General features: G+C 36.5%; 1 protein-coding gene across 1 annotated transcript in view; it reads left to right on the top strand.

The window, feature by feature from the left end:
• The first annotated feature begins 1,405 nt into the window (after positions 1-1,405).
• Positions 1,406-16,905, top strand: part of LOC133336622 (uncharacterized) — a 50,773-nt gene continuing 35,273 nt past the window's right edge. The window contains exon 1 of the mRNA XM_061544903.1: positions 1,406-1,449. Coding sequence (XP_061400887.1) covers positions 1,435-1,449 — 15 coding nt within the window. The 5' untranslated portion in view covers positions 1,406-1,434. The remainder of the gene's footprint in view (positions 1,450-16,905) is intronic.

Genomic DNA, 16,905 nt, shown 5'->3' with positions numbered 1-16,905 from the left:
TTGCTTTGTATCTATAAGTCAGAGATTATCAAAACCTAAAATGTCAGCGATTTAGTCCAACAAAATGTAAAACCTCTTTCTTAGCCTTTATTGGACAACATATTCAGAATCAGAAATTCTGAAATTATTTTCTACTTCAAAAACCAAACCGTCATATTTTTCGCTGTTCTTTAGCATTTCGGGAGTAAAATGTCTCATTATAGAACATATGGAGAATCATGGTCCTCGGAGAAATATATAGATCCTTGATCATTGCCATATTGACACAGCTGCAATACGAGGACTACTGGATCTTATAAGGAAAATTTGAATATTTATCATCAAAAATGATGTTAAAGTATTCTCCTCTTCCATAGAAAGCCCCCATGATTCACATTTTTCTAATTGTTATTCTCCTGAGATACAAAAAATATTTAAAAAACAACAAAAACGTAAATATTTTGCTTATCAACAAAAAAATATTTGCTAAGCGTTTAGCAGCCTAAGCTATAGGCGAGACAAATTAAACAACAAAGCAAAAATACATCTAAAAATTTCCTCGAAATTTAATACAAACAAGGAAATTGCATATATAGACACTAAAACATTAACGCACCCATACATACACACAAAGATGACAAGGTATTTCATTACACAAAACGCACACAGCAAAATTGCATATGAAATGAATAAATGAATTAGCAGAGCAACAACAGCAACAAAAATGAAAAAATTCACAACTGCATTGAAATGGAAATGTTGTTGTTTGGCAAATAGGAATTTAATTTTTTCTCGTGTTAAAAAATTTTTGAAAAAAAGCAAAACAATTAACAAAAAATTACTAATCATTCTATTATTAATAACAATGAAAACCAGGCAAAATAAATCAAAATAAAATAATAAATAAATCATGAATTGAATTTATAATTTTTATATGAGATTTATCAGTCAACAACACTCGCATATAAGTAAATACATATGTATGTACATGTGTACCCTGAGTGATTAAGCCCACCAGCTATTTTTCTATTTCTATTATTTTATGCATGTTTTGTTTTTGTTATCTCTCTAGGTAGTTGAGAAAAAACCAAAACATTTTTTTTTCTATTCCTACGGAGGAGGAGTCCACAAACGGTGTTCAATAAAAAGCAGCAGTAATTAAACGTCAAACAAACCATTCACATCGGCGCAGATAAATCAAGAATTTTGTTTCTTAAAGTGGTTACAAGTCAGTGCATTTGAGAATAAAAAAAAAAACAATAAAAAATTACCCCAAAAAAGAACCCAAACAAACCACCCCATTAAAAACAGAAAAAAACCGACAAAAAACATCAACAAGTCACAGAGCAAAACAAAAGACTTAAGCCACAAACCTGCAACACAATGCAGAATCAAAATCCGAGTAACCAAAACAACCGAAGATGGCTGTTGTTGCAGCTGCTTTTGGCCAGCACAATGCTGGTGAATAAGGTAAGTTATTAATGTTTGTTGTTGTTTTTATCATCAACATCATTGTTGTTGTATGTTTTGTTTTTATATCTATTTTCTTACAATCATCATCATTGTTGTTGTTGTTTTGTGTTGGCTACTGTTTCTCTATTTTTATTTTTAGTTTTTTGTTAAGGTTTTCCCAAAACAAAAACCGTCCATTATACGAAATTATTGTTTCACATGCTTTCTCCCCCTCTAATTGTTGCAACAACAACAACACCACCACCACCGAAAACATTCAACTGCAATGATGGAAAGTAATATTTCGTTGGAATGATCCGCGTTCGCTGCAGCGCAACCAGGGAAGTCCAATTGTTTCCTCAATTATCACATCAGCCCAAATTGTCTTAGAAATGGGAAGCCGAAAAAAAGAAAGAAAAAAAATAGGAAAAGAAGAGGAAGAAGAAGTTTAAAGAAATAGGGTATTAACATCAATAATAGTTTCTTTGTTGGAAATATATTAGATGGGGTCAGATTTTTGGAGATGGTTGCTGGATTTTATATAAATAAAGTGTAGGATATTAAATGAAACCCGTAAACTGACTAAATACGTAAAAAGGGGATGAAAATAATTTATATTTGGTTCGCCCGGGCCGAACTTTTTCTAAATGTACATATATAATCGTTTGGCTCCTCAAAGACGTAACGACGTACCGGGTCATGAAATGGTAATTTTTTGGGTAGGAAGATTTGATCCGATCTAGTTGTTGTAGCAATTTTATATGAATATTGTTCTTCTTGTTTGATTCAATCTGGTTCTGTCTTGAAGTTAAGAAATTCAGATTTTCCTATTGGTTGCAAGCACAGATCCTCTGGAGTAAGTCGGGTAGATTTACCGGGCAATTAAATAAGTGCAGTGTGGTATGAGGGCCCGTACCAAAGGCTGGGCATACATTCTGCATCTGGTCATCAATCCATGTCCAATACGAATTGAGACGACTACATTATCCAGAAAGTAATTGGGCCCAAACTATTTGGTTTATCTGGGCAGCTGCGATGGGTGGGGGATGAGTTCTGAGGACGACATTCACTCTGCATTCGTTCAGCACTGCGGCAACTGCATCATTATAAATGATAATCAGACCTGTTCGATAGACAACTTGATTTAGAGGCTTCAATTTATAAAGTTGGACCTCTCTCTCCTTCCTCACATGATTTGGTGGGGGAGCAGGTACTGCACCGAAAGCATATTGCTATGCTGGCGTAATGGAAGAATTGTCGACTTCTCGTGAAGATCGTCCACTGGTATCATAGGGAGACACCTTGTTGCATTTCTCAGGGCGACAGGTGTACATAGTTCTCTATTGCTTAAAACTAGTATTCGCCGTCTGGTACCGCATAGCTAGCCACAGACCGACATATCGCTTTGTAAGAGGTCAGCAAGGTTTCCTTATCTGCGCCCAAGTTTTGCCGACAAGCAACTTGAGGACTTTGATCCTATTTGTGTTAGTTAATGGTCGGAATTGGGTTAGTTAATGGTCGGAATTGCACCTCGACCTGAACATTCAAAGAAATTTTCATCTCCGCAGACCCTATTTGCATATTCCACGTGTGAAAGAAAGCTCTTAACTCGGTGAGATAAGCGTTCAATATTACACATACTGTCATAAACTATAGGACCCGATGCCATGATCGCAATCATCTGCATACGTAACGATCATGATGCCGTCTGGAGGGAGTGGAATACAGGAAACGTAGAGGTTCAACAGTTTCGGAAATATCACTCCACACTGGGGAACTGCCTGCTTCACTCTGCTGGGTTTGTACTTCTTATTCCGGAACTTCAGGTACGACTGGCGTAAACACATATGCTGGGTTAGTACTTCTTATTCCGGAACTTCAGGTACGACTGGCGTAAACACATATAGTTGATTATTCAACATTTCAAACTTGGCCGGGAAGTGTTCTCGATGCCCTCAAACAGTGTGGCAAGGTTGACTATACCAAATGACGTTGATAGGTCAAGCGCTGCCAACACTATGGCACAGTGGGTACTGGTTAAGTCCTCGACTTATATGTGTGGAGATGGCGTTGTCGGCTTACGGAACCCATGTTGATGATTGGCAACTAGATAGCTTTCTGAATTCTGAAATCGGCCTGTAAGATTCACTATTTCTAGCATCCTTGCCTGGCTTCAGTCCAGGCTTCGGGAACGACGTGGGTGGCTATCGAAAAATTTAGGACTAGGGTCAGGTACTCCTGGTTTGTCCAGCTATTTCAGCATATACATGGATATTCCGTCCAGGTCCAACGCTTAAGATGATTTAGCGTTACGGATGACGCATGCAACATCAACCATTGTAAACTGTGGCGGTACCTCCTCAGAGTGAAGAGATATTATACGACGTAGTACTCTTCGCTCCGTCCTGTCGCTATCGGGATGCTCGATAAACGGCCGGTTAAAATAACTGTCACCTCTCTTCGGATCAGTCACATTTTCGTCGTTAAATTTGACTGAGGTCCTACCATCCTTCTTATCCTTCTTATCAGGGTTTGAGAGCGACTTAACCGTTGCCCATACTTGTTTTACACCGGTACCGATATTGCAACTCTTCGGGTGCTCAATCATATATTCCGCTTATTTTCCGTGACTAATCAGCTGACTTCCAACTTTAGTTACCTGACACTGGGATCTGCTAAGTTAGATCGACGGAACTCATTACGTTCATTTGCTAGACAACCTGCTTCTGCTGGGAAATTTGGTCTCCTCTCGAGTATTCGACCAGCAAGTATGAATCTATCGACTGCAGCTGTAATGATGTCCCGGAATTTCCTTTCTGCTACCGGTACATCAGAAGGAATGGAAAGTTTTCTAAAGCGCTGGTTGGTGAACTCTCTAAATCTTTGCCAGATGGCTTCCCTATGGTTTATGAAAGTGCGAGACTATTATGGGGAGGTGGTCTGAGCCAACAAAACTGACGGGCTGCAAGTTGACGTCATTTATCAGTTCTGGCGACCCAATGCTTATGTCTGGCGAACTGTGACACTCTCCCTTTTTCTGGTGGGGGCATCCTCATTTACCGTGCAGAATGTGAAGCTATCAATTTGCTCTGCCAGCATTGTTCCCCTCTGTTCATTACCTAGGACAGAATGTCACAACTTATGGTGAGCATTGAAATCCCCTAGTACCAGACGGTTATTGTCCTCCAATATAAAATTAAGGATAGGCAAATAATGCCGTTTACAACTGTTAATACACGTTAAGCACCTCTACATCGATAGCACCCATTTAACAGCTACCCCCATACATTACATATATGGGTCACTAGAGTAAAGCTCAAGCGAGATAGGCCTGTATTGAACATATTGGTGCATAAGGTATGTTGGGGCCACACCATCACAGGGGCATAGGCTAGAATTTTCATTGAGCTTGTTTTCCTGCACCACCGCGACCAAGATATTCTTCCAATTCATGAAGTCCACTATCTCGTCTATGTTTCCTCGAAGCCCGTTCAATTAAATTGCGGGAACGATGCAATGTCAGGAATAGTGACAGCAATGTGGCTGCTGTTGAGGTGACTGCGGTGGAGTTTCGTACTCCGACGAACAAGATGGTAGTAGTAGTTCTGTAAAACTTTGATAATATCAACAAACCTGAATCTTCTGAGCGTACAAACTATTTTTGGGAAATGATCCAAAATATCGTATGATCAGCATTTTTTCAATTTCACGTGGCTCAATTTCGGCGACAGATAAAATCAATTATTGTCCATTAATATGGGGGACAACAATATCGAAAATGTCTGTGAACAGATTTTGAGGCTCTTCATCATGTTCTGTTCCGTTTGCAACACTGTGAATTATCCATGTCAGTTTTTTAAAGCTCGGCTTAGATATAGCTTTGAGGTTTTACTCCTTCTGCGCTAGAACTTCTAGGAGGTTTCGTATTGAAAAAGGGATATATCGGTTCCCGTTTTGAAATAGTCTCCATACAACGTTACTGACATGTTTTTCTGTGTCACCTAGAGCGAACGGAAAAACGTACAAAATATCGTTTTTGGTCCAAAATACAGGTGTCGTCTTTGGCCACAGCCAAATCTATAAGCAATATTTCGGGACGATGGGTTTATAACTATGTCGTGTACTGTATAATGAACAAACGGACGAACATATATGATCAAATCGATTCAGCTAGTCGATATATATTATCGGTATACTAAAAGGTGGGTTTAAGTATACCGATAATATATATCGACTAGCTGAATCGATTTGATCATATATGTTCGTCCGTTTGTTCATTATACAGTACAGGACATAGTTACAAACCCAATATTTTACAGTGTTACAAACTTTAAGGTATTAAATTTGATGCACTTACCATTTTAGGGTATTATACCTGTAAATTTAAACACAATATAAATATTAGAAAATAATTTTCAATAACAAAATTTAATTGATGAAATGATTACAAGAATCATTTTTTTCTTCTTTCTCAAATGATTAACTTCCTATTAATAGAAAATTTCCCTATTTTCCCCACGGTATAATATTTCAAAGAGACAGAAAAGACTAGATCGACACAGATCTATTAAAGTTTATAAAAATTTTTGTCTAAGGGCATTATTTCTATTTTTTATTTAATAATTCCCATTCCACTTAGTAGCGTGGGGACGGACATAAAAAATTATTCTTTGTCACAATACCTAACTTCTTTTCATTTAACTTAAACTAGGTTCTGTGAAAATTCATTTAACATTTGTTTGTCGGACAGACGAAACAAATCATTTTGTCATGTCATATCATCACTTTCCCCTTGCAATGTGTGATCAATAACCCTAATGACAAATACCCCATCTATTGTTTTGTGCGGCGTAACACTGACCAATTTCCCTTTGAGAACTGGAAGCAGAAGAAAACATATTAACTAAATTTTTGTACTTTAGCTAAAAAGTGATTAAGAAGCGAATAAGTAAATAAAGAGCGGAGGAGCGGGGGTAAATGAAGTTTAACAAAAAGAAGCAGGCCTTACAATTTTTCTTCTTCTTTTACTTTTTTTTCTTAGAGACATTAGTGGCATCATCTAGAAAAAATTTTTGAGCTTTGTTGAGGCGGCCAAGTCGGCCAGCTTCCATTGTGTGTCCACAAATGAGAAGAACACTAAAAAACCATATGCAGTGAACAACAACAAACTGTGCTTTGTTTTTGTTGTTTTTTTTTATGGCTAAATGCCGGTAACTATGACCACCGTGTTTGTATACTTGGGTATGAGCTTTAAGTTAGTTTATTATTACAAGCTGGTGCCATTGTCGAGCTGTTATTGCTTCTATTTTCCACTGCTCTTGCCATTGTTGCCGTGTACTCATTTTTACGGTAATCACAGCATTAATGTCACTTTCTCAAAACCGACAACAGCAGCAAAACCGACAACAGCAACGGCTAGTCACCATGTCAAGTCAAATCCAAGCCAATGAAATAAAGTCACGGCCACGGTGATATCTGCCATCAGCAGCAGATATCACCGTCACTGGACGACCAGCAACACCACCAGCTTCTTGGTTGAACAATTGCTGGCGTTTGTTCTAGAAAACGCACACACACAGCGACACAAATTAGAAATTTGAATTGAATTGGGGAGAAAATTGAGAAATCTATAAATGGCAATCAGAAAGAAATAAAATCATTTTAAATTGGGAGCAAAAAAAAAATATTAAAAATAACTATTGGTCATAATTCTTCAACAATCAAAGCTTGAAACATATTATTTAAAAATCCAGCCATGTGGTAATATTATAAGAATCAAAGCTTGAAAAATATCCGTTCATAATCCCCATTTACGCAGAGCAATTTCAGAATATGTCCCCATAGACCCCAAATTGTATAACCTACACAACTATGTTGTCAGGGTATTATAGCTTTGTGCAGCCCAAAGAGTTTGTAACGCCGCGAAAAATTGGTCCACCTTTAAGTATACCGATCGACATATCTCGACTAGCTGAGTCGATCTAGACATGTGTGTCCATCCGTCCGTCTGTCCATTATAATTTGTAAACACGATACAGGCCACAGTTATGGACCAATCTTCACGAAATTGCATGTAGGATTGGTTCTGTCCAATGAAGACCCCTATTGTTTTTGGTAAAGATCGGTTAATATTTAGGAGATGAAATGGACCAAAAACTTTATTTTTGTCTGATTTTCTGGTCGCTCCAATTATGGCCCAAACATCGCGAATTTTTACAAGGAGAAGGGGATCGGGCCAAAGAAAAAGCATGCCTGGTTTGATAAAGATCGAATTTATAGGGTCAAATTGATCCTTACTTTTGTGTGGAAAATGACAAAACTTGTATTCTATAGCGTACTTATTTCTCCCTGAAGGACAAATACCCGAGAAGTTGATAGAGGAGAGGTTGATCTTTAAATTGATATTGCCGTATGCTCACGAATAAGGGAGTTAATTTTTTTGTGCTTTTTTTGAGTCGATCTATAGGCCACAATTGAAAGCCGAACATCACAACACAACCCACGTTGAAGGAAATCTGGACAAGTAATTAGAAGTGCTGTACCGAGTATTGGTAATATTTGTTGACCTCTAGGCGGACAAGAGAATGTAAATATCGCGAAATATTGCCCAGGCTCATAATAAAAATCTGCAGAAAGTTAGTGTTCCGTGGTAGTTGTGTAGGGTACTTTATACAGTACTCTGTTCAAAATTTTATCTAAATCGGAAAAATATTGAGAGTTAGGTGCACAACTTAATAAAATCGGAAGAAACTATATATGGGAACTATATCTAAATCTGAACCGATTCCAACAAAACTTCACAGACGTCAAACTGGAATGAATTTCGTAATCTCTTCAAAATTTTGGGAGTTTGGTGCACCATTTACCTATAATAGGACGAAGCTATATATGGGAGCTATATCTAAATCTGAACCGATTTAAACAAAAAATCACAGACATCAAACTGGACTTAATTCAGTAAGCTGTGCAAAATGTTGTCTCTATCGGCCAAGCCTTGGGAGTTTGGAGCACCATTTACATAAAATCGGACGAAGCTATATATGGAAGCTATATCTAAATATGAACCGATTTTCCCCAATTCCAATAGAGTTCGTCCTTGGACCAAATAAATGAGCTGTGCCAAATTTCATCCAAATCGGATCATAATGGCCACCTGTACTTTGTTTACAATTTAACATCAACAGACGGACGGACATGCATAAATCGACTCCGAAAGTGATTCTATGCATATTCTCAAAAGGAGCCATGGGTCATAATACCCTGGAGCACAGTGTTGAAGGTTATAAATATATCGGCATATTCCCAACAATGTGACTGTAATTTGACATTCCAAATTTTTAGTGAATAAAAAAATTTCTTTCCGGAAATTTTCAATATATTCCTCATACAATGGTCCCGCTTGAATTTCCGTACTTTGAAGTTCGTAGCTCAACCTATAATTTTAGCCTGCTAGCAATGATATAGTGTCCAAATAAAGATCCGAACTGTTTGTGCAATTTTTGGAGGGTTCGACCAAACTTTACGTCGATTTATTACAACGATTAATTTTAAATATTTTCTAGAAGACACATTCGTGGATTAAAAAAAATATTCGACCAAAAAAATTGATTTTTTTTTTCAATATCATTTTCTTATATTTTACCAATCACTAGAAGATATGTATTTCCAATCCAATAATTTTAAAAATTCCTAAAAAAATCTCAAAGAATAGAAAAAAGAATTAAAAAAACAGCAAAAAATCTAAGCCCGCATATTTGTGGTCACTGATTGGTCTGTCATTAGAGTAGAATAAGAACAATAGGTGAAATTTATCATAGCATTGGTTTTTATTGTTGTTTTCTGATTGTTTTTTTTTTTTTGCAAAAAATCACCGAACAAAACAAACGAATTTACCCTAATGACTTTAACACTTTCTGTTAATTAGAGCATTACAAGAAATTTAACAGTTGATTTTTGTGGTCACTAACCGATGAGGCAGGCTATTGTTAAATGATAAAAAAAAAGATACAGAAACAATAAAACTTTGGTACAACAGTCTGATGCCATAGCATCATTACAGACCAACCAATTTGGATATTGACATTATCTTTAACATTACCATTATTATTGACATTAATTCCACTGATGATTTACATATTCCGCCATGGTCTTGGGTGGTGGTCGTGGTACATAGTCGCTGTTAAGTAACCAAATGACGATAATTTTGCTTTGTTTTCGGCCCACACACAGAGACCAATGTCTGTGTGCGGTTTAGTTAACCTGGCCCATAACCATAAAACTTAAGAAGGCGGACAAATGGCAACAGCAAAAACAACAATATCTAGCAGTCAACTTCCATAATAAAAAATATATGTGACATTGAAATTTTTTACTTGATTTTTAATGAACAATTGTACAAATTTGGTCCGCTGGCTGTTATACTCCCATAAATTAAACCCAAAGCCAATGAATTAATGTTCGTTCTACTCCTATCATTTTTTTTTACAAAAAATAAATAAAAAATATTTGGTGTCGAATTAAATAAAAAAATAAAGGTGTTGTTTGGTATGAAGTCAAACCAACCTAACAGCTCAATGTTCGACAAGAACACTGCATGGTTACTGTGTGTTGAACGGTAGGTGGTTGTATGTTGTTTCTGATTGAGGGAGGGAGGTTCATCATCACCAGCAGAAAAATTCGCATGGTTGTTATAAATTCGAGTCACATAAACGATATTTTTTCGACTACATATTTTTCATATTTGGCAAATGCATTAATAACAGGTATGTGCGATGTTATTTTATGGATTTATTGTTCATTGTCTCGATTATAATTGCTATGGAGTTTAACATGAGTTTTAATGAGTTTTAAAACTATATTAAAAAAAATCAGTCAATCTTGAAAAAAACTATTCTATTTAAAAAATAGAAAATTAAAAAAATCCACGCCTTAGGCTTCTGGAAAAAATTCTATTTAAAAAATCCACGCCTTAGGCTTCTTGAAAAAAAAACATTTAAAAAATCCACGTATTAGGCTTCTTGAAAAAAAAACATTTAAAAAATTCACGCCTTAGTCTTCTTTGAAAAAAAAAAACATTTAAAAAATCCACGCCTTAGTCTTCTTTGAAAAAAAAAAAAAAACATTTAAAAAATCACGCCTATTATGGTTTTATGAAAAAATATATTCCAAAAATCCACGCCTATTATGGTTTTATGAAAAAATATATTCCAAAAATCCACGCCTTAGGCTTCTGGAAAATAATTCCATTTCAAAAATCCACGCCTTAGGCTTCTGGAAAATAATTCCATTTCAAAACTCCACGCCTTAGGCTTCTTGAAAAAATTATATATATCAAAAATCCACGCCTTAGGCTTCTTGAAAAAATTCTATATAAAAAAACCACGCCAGTTTTGGAAACATATTCACGCCCTAAAAAATATTCTTTAAAAAATCCACACCCTGAAAAAATATTCTTCAAAAAATCCACGCGCTGAAAAAATATTCTTTAAAAAATCCACGCCTCTAATAGCCCTTGAAAAAAAATCCACACCCTGAAAAAATATTCTTTAAAAAATCCACACCCTGAAAAAATATTCTTTAAAAAATCCACACCCTGAAAAAATATTCTTTAAAAAATTCACACCCTGAAAAAAATATTCTTTAAAAATCCACGCCTGTTATAGCCCTTGAAAAAATATTCTTTAAAAATCCACGCCTGTTATAGCCCTTGAAAAAATATTCTTTAAAAAATCCACGCCTCTTATAGCCCTTGAAAAAAAATTACTTTAAAAAATCCACGCCTCTTATAGCCCTTGAAAAAATTTACTTTAAAAAATCCACGCTTATTGTAGCCCTTGAAAAAATTTACTTTAAAAAATCCACGCTTATTGTAGCCCTTGAAAAAATATTCTTTAAAAAATCCCCGCCTCTTATAGCCCTTGAAAAAATATTCTTTAAAAAATCCACGCCTATTGTAGAGCTTGAACAAATATTCTTTAAAAAATCCACGCCTATTGTAGAGCTTGAAAAAATATTCTTTAAAAAATCCACGCCTATTGTAGAGCTTGAAAAAATATTCTTTAAAAAATCCACGCCTATTGTAGAGGTTGAAAAAATATTCTTTAAAAAATCCACGCCTCTTATAGGCCGTGAAAAAATATTCTTTAAAAAATCCACGCATCTTATAGCCCTTGAAAAAATATTCTTTAAAAAATCCACGCCTCTTAAAGCCCTTGAACAAATATCCTTAAAAAAATGCACGCCTATGGTGGCCCTTGAAAAAAATATTCTTTAAAAAATCGTCGCCTATCGTAGCTCTTGAAAAAAATATTCTTTAAAAAATCCACGCCTCTTATAGCCCTTGAAAAAATATTCTTTAAAAAATCCACGCCTCTTATAGCCCTTGAAAAATATTCTTAAAAAATCCACGCCTCTTATAGCCCTTGAACAAATATTCATTAAAAAATCCACGCCTCTTATAGCCCTTGAAAAAATATCCTTAAAAAATGCACGCCTATGGTGGCCCTTGAAAAAATATTCTTTAAAAAATCGTCGCCTATCGTAGCTCTTGAAAAAAATATTCTTTAAAAAATCCAATCCCTAGAAAAATTTATTTAAAAAAATACACGTCTATCATGGCTTCTAAAAAAAATATTTTTAAAAAATCCGCTTTCGTAGATAATCATGTAATGTACACCTTCCCTTAGTATAGCTTCCCCCGTATGTGAAGGTTCAAACTGATTGAAATTACCAAATACAAAAAAACGTACAACTTTCTCCAGTACTGCAAAAAAACCATAATCCCAACAACAATCAGCAACTAGAACAACAACAATACAATAATAACAATATATAGAAAACAATTGTAAAATTGTTTCGCGTACATTCGAGAATTAAATACATTGGGACGGGAAAATCTGCTGGTGAATTTCCATAGAACTGTTTGGAAAAGAGGAACATCACACATCATCAACACCAACAACACTTTTTGTTGTTGTTGGCGTTGTTGTTGTTATTTAAAATTGTAATGAAATTCAAACGAGTGGCAAAATACCACCGGGCCGGCATGTAGTCAGGCTTTCATTGTCGGAACATTGCTATGGAGATTGATGGCTGTCTAACTTGGCAATTGTTCAAATCACACTCGATGAGAGACTCACCTCACTTTTCACCAAAACTATTTTTTCCCTAAGCCTATTTAAATTTAATTTTTCTGTTGTTGTTGTTGTTTTGGTTGTCTGCAATGTAAAGTGTCTAAGCCTGAGGACTAATCTGGGCTTGGGATATTTTTTGAATAATGGATGTAAGTTCTTGTTGTTGTTTTTGTTGTTGTCGGTTAGAACCATTGCTAGTTTGTTAGCAGTTGTTGTTGTTGCTGGGGCTGCTGCTGTCATGTAAGTCATTAACCTAATGTAAGTTCATGTAGCAGCAACAGCCCCGCATGAGAGAGGCAGACTAGGCATCAATGCATCCATCCAAACATCCATCTCCCAAACGACCGACCGATCCATCCATGTATCTATCCATTTATCTAAAAAACACATCCACGCATACATTTCTAGCTGTCTGCATGTGTCGTCTGGCCCAAAGGTATGTGTGGAAGCTAAAGTGCATGCCCATCATGTGCAGATGCTTCGCATGGTTCATTGTTTGGCACTTCTGGTTGTGGCTCTGTGAACTCTGGACACAGTGGACTAGAAAAAGCTTGAGGGCTGAATTTTTGAAAAAAAAATTCTTAAAAGGTTAAGGCTTGGATTTTTTAAAGAATATTTTTTCAAGCCGCCACAATAGGCATTGATTTTTTAAAGAATATTTTTTCAAGCCGCCACAATAGGCGTGGATTTTTTAAAGAAGATTTTTTCAAGGACTACAATAGGCGTGGATTTTTTAAAGAAGACTTTCTCAAGGGCGTGGATTTTTTAAAGAAGACTTTCTCAAGGGCGTGGATTTTTTAAAGAAGATTTTCTCAAGGGCGTGGATTTTTTAAAGAAGACTTTCTCAAGGGCTTGGATTTTTTAAAGAAGACTTTCTCAAGGGCTACAATAGGCGTGGATTTTTTAAAGAAGACTTTCTCAAGGGCTACAATAGGCGTGGATTTTTTAAAGAAGACTTTCTCAAGGGCTACAATAGGCGTGGATTTTTTAAAGAAGACTTTCTCAAGGGCTACAATAGGCGTGGATTTTTTAAAGAAGACTTTCTCAAGGGCTACAATAGGCGTGGATTTTTTAAAGAAGACTTTCTCAAGGGCTACAATAGGCGTGGATTTTTTAAAGAAGACTTTCTCAAGGGCTACAATAGGCGTGGATTTTTTAAAGAAGACTTTCTCAAGGGCTACAATAGGCGTGGATTTTTTAAAGAAGACTTTCTCAAGGGCTACAATAGGCGTGGATTTTTTAAAGAAGACTTTCTCAAGGGCTACAATAGGCGTGGATTTTAATATACGTGCATTTTTTAAAGAAGACTTTCTCAAGGGCTACAATAGGCGTGGATTTTTTAAAGAAGACTTTCTCAAGGGCTACAATAGGCGTGGATTTTAATATACGTGCATTTTTTAAAGAAGACTTTCTCAAGGGCTACAATAGGCGTGGATTTTTTAAAGAAGACTTTCTCAAGGGCTACAATAGGCGTGGATTTTTTAAAGAAGACTTTCTCAAGGGCTACAATAGGCGTGGATTTTTTAAAGAAGACTTTCTCAAGGGCTACAATAGGCGTGGATTTTAATATACGTGCATTTTTTAAAGAAGACTTTCTCAAGGGCTACAATAGGCGTGGATTTTAATATACGTGCATTTTTTAAAGAAGACTTTCTCAAGGGCTACAATAGGCGTGGATTTTAATATACGTGCATTTTTTAAATATTTTTTCAAGCCTTTGTACAATATCCTCTCCACAGATCATTGTTTGTTTCTCTCAGCTTGTTATGACCTATAAAATTTGATTTATGTTATTGTTTCCAATCAAAACACAATACCTTCTGAGGAAGTTAATTCATCAACGTTTGCCTAATTAATTCCCATTCAAATAATTGTGTTCCACATTTTAGACATTCATCATCATCATAATTTTGATTATCCAGCGGGAATCAATAAATCCATTAAGAATTACAAATGCGATTCTCTAGTCGCCGCCGCTGCTGCTGTTGCACAGCATTCAATAAATATTTTGAGCAATTAAAAGCAACAACTAAACATTTTTCCTTCAGCTGATACTTCATTCCGATACTCATCATCATCATCGTCGTGGCCTAATAAAACAAAACCCAGATGAACAGGAAAAAAAATTAATCACAGCCATCAAGAGTTCATCAGTTTCTGTTGCTTGAGATTTTATGACTGGCTATTGACCCAGAGGCAATGTTTCACATAAAACGATGGAGAACAAATTATAAACGGAATGGAATTCAAATTTTTCTGAATTTGAGTTTTCGATGCCGACATCGCTTTGTTTTTAACATCGATCTTGCCCAGCAGCCACACACAAAGTTTGTCGAATGCACACCGCAGCCGCCGCCAAGTACGCAATCAAAGTTTTAACAGTTCTTTTTGGCATTTCTTCATCGGTGCGGAGCTGAGCTGATCTGCTTGCTATTCGTTTAAGCTTCATTTAAATTGTTTGTTGGTTTTCGCAGTAGGAGGGGATTTTTTTTTTTGGACTAACTGTCTTGTGGAGTAACACAACAAAGGCTTAGAGTAAAGTATTTGGGGGTAGCTGGAGTAGACGACGATAATTATCAATTATTTTTTTTTCGTTTTTATTTTTAGATTTCAAATTCTAGACTCTAGCCCAGCAGCCAGCTGTACAGTTTTGAAAATGTCTATTCATTGTTAAAATAAAATTAAAAAACAGAAAAATTCACAGAATTTTTTAATGATCTCAGTGAATTATGAACAATTTTAAATGTTTCTTAAAAAATGTAAAAAAAATACCGGTGATAAGCGGACATTGACAAAGTGACAAAATGACGTCATGACAGTTTTGATAAGAAGTCTAGTCGGAGGAAGTATGTGATATTTGAACTGAATTGGACAACTTGATATTCTCTATATGAATAAACGAAATCTGTTCATCTAAATCTGACCAAACCCTAATAGGCAGCATTTCTTGTGAGCAAACAAACAAAAGACTTAAGTCACGAACTTGAATTTGAAGGCAGCGAAACGCAGCCTACAAAATCTGAGCATGCTACAAAATCCTCCCCTATTGTGAAGCTTGAAAAAATATTCTTTAAAAAATTCACGCCTATTGTGAAGCTTGAAAAAATATTCTTTACTTACTTACGTAGCTGGCTTGTTACAGAACGCTTGTTCCATAAGCCGAGCTTAAAATATTTATAAGCGCGTCGGTCTTGTGCGCAAATCCACCAATTTGGAAGACCACGTTCCAAGATGTTGTTTTCTACTTGGTCTTTCCAATTAATTCGTGGCCTTCCCCATCTACGGAAACCATCAGTAGGCTCGCTTTTATATGCCTTTTGAGCTGGGGCATTCTCAATCATTCGCACAACATGGTCTAGCCACCGTAGTCGCTGCAGCTCAATACGACTGACTATGTCCGCGTATAAATTGTAAAGCTCATGGTTCATTCGACGCCGATATTCATCGTCGACGCAGATCGGCCCATAGATCTTTCGGAGAATTTTTCTTTCAAACACACCAAGAGCTGCCTCATCTGCTTGCACAAGTACCCATGCTTCAGATTTATATAATAGCACGGGTAGTATCAGCGTCTTGTAAAGTGTGAGTTTGGCCTGGCGAGAGATAACCTTGTTTTTAAATGGCTTACTTAGATCATAGTAGCATCTGTTGGCCATCACTACCCTTCTCCGAATTTCAAAACTGATGCCATTCGTTTTACTTATGGTGGTACCAAGGTATATAAAGTCTTTGACTACCTCGAAGCTGTAGTTTGCAATTTCCACAGTTGATACGAGTCTACTGGACTTCTTGCGCGCTGATAACATCAGCTTGATCTTCTCGCCGTTTACTGCCAGACCCACTTTGGCAGACTCCTCGATTTGTTCAAAGGTGGCTGTTACCGCTCTCAGTGTTCGAACCATTATGTCGATGTCATCAGCGTAGGCGAGTAACATGTGTTGTTTGGTGTACAGAGTGCCATTTCTGATCACCTTTGCGTCTCGTATGACCTTTTCCAGCAGGATGTTAAAAAGATCACACGACAAACTGTCACCTTGTCTGAATCCTCGTTCGGCATTGAAGGGCTCCGATTGGTCCTTTCCTACTTTAACTGCTGACCTTGTGTCACTTAAAGTTATCCTGCATAGCCATATTAATTTCGCAGGAATGCCGAACGTAGACATGGACACCTCTGAACGGATAGGGCTATCGAATGCGGCTTTATAGTCGAGAAATAGGTGATATGTGTCGATGTGTTTTTCGTGGGTTTTTTTCCAGGATTTGGCGCAGAGTAAAAATCTGGTCATTGGTGGATTTGCCAGGTCTGAAGCCGCATTGGTATGGTCCAATGATGTCATTGACC

The sequence above is a fragment of the Musca vetustissima genome, unplaced genomic scaffold (assembly GCF_032173495.1).
Source record: "Musca vetustissima isolate MV318-11 ecotype Yass unplaced genomic scaffold, APGP_CSIRO_Mvet_v1 utg31357, whole genome shotgun sequence".
NCBI classification, from domain to species: Eukaryota; Metazoa; Arthropoda; class Insecta; order Diptera; family Muscidae; genus Musca; species Musca vetustissima.
This window is presented reverse-complemented; position numbering and strand designations above follow the sequence as displayed.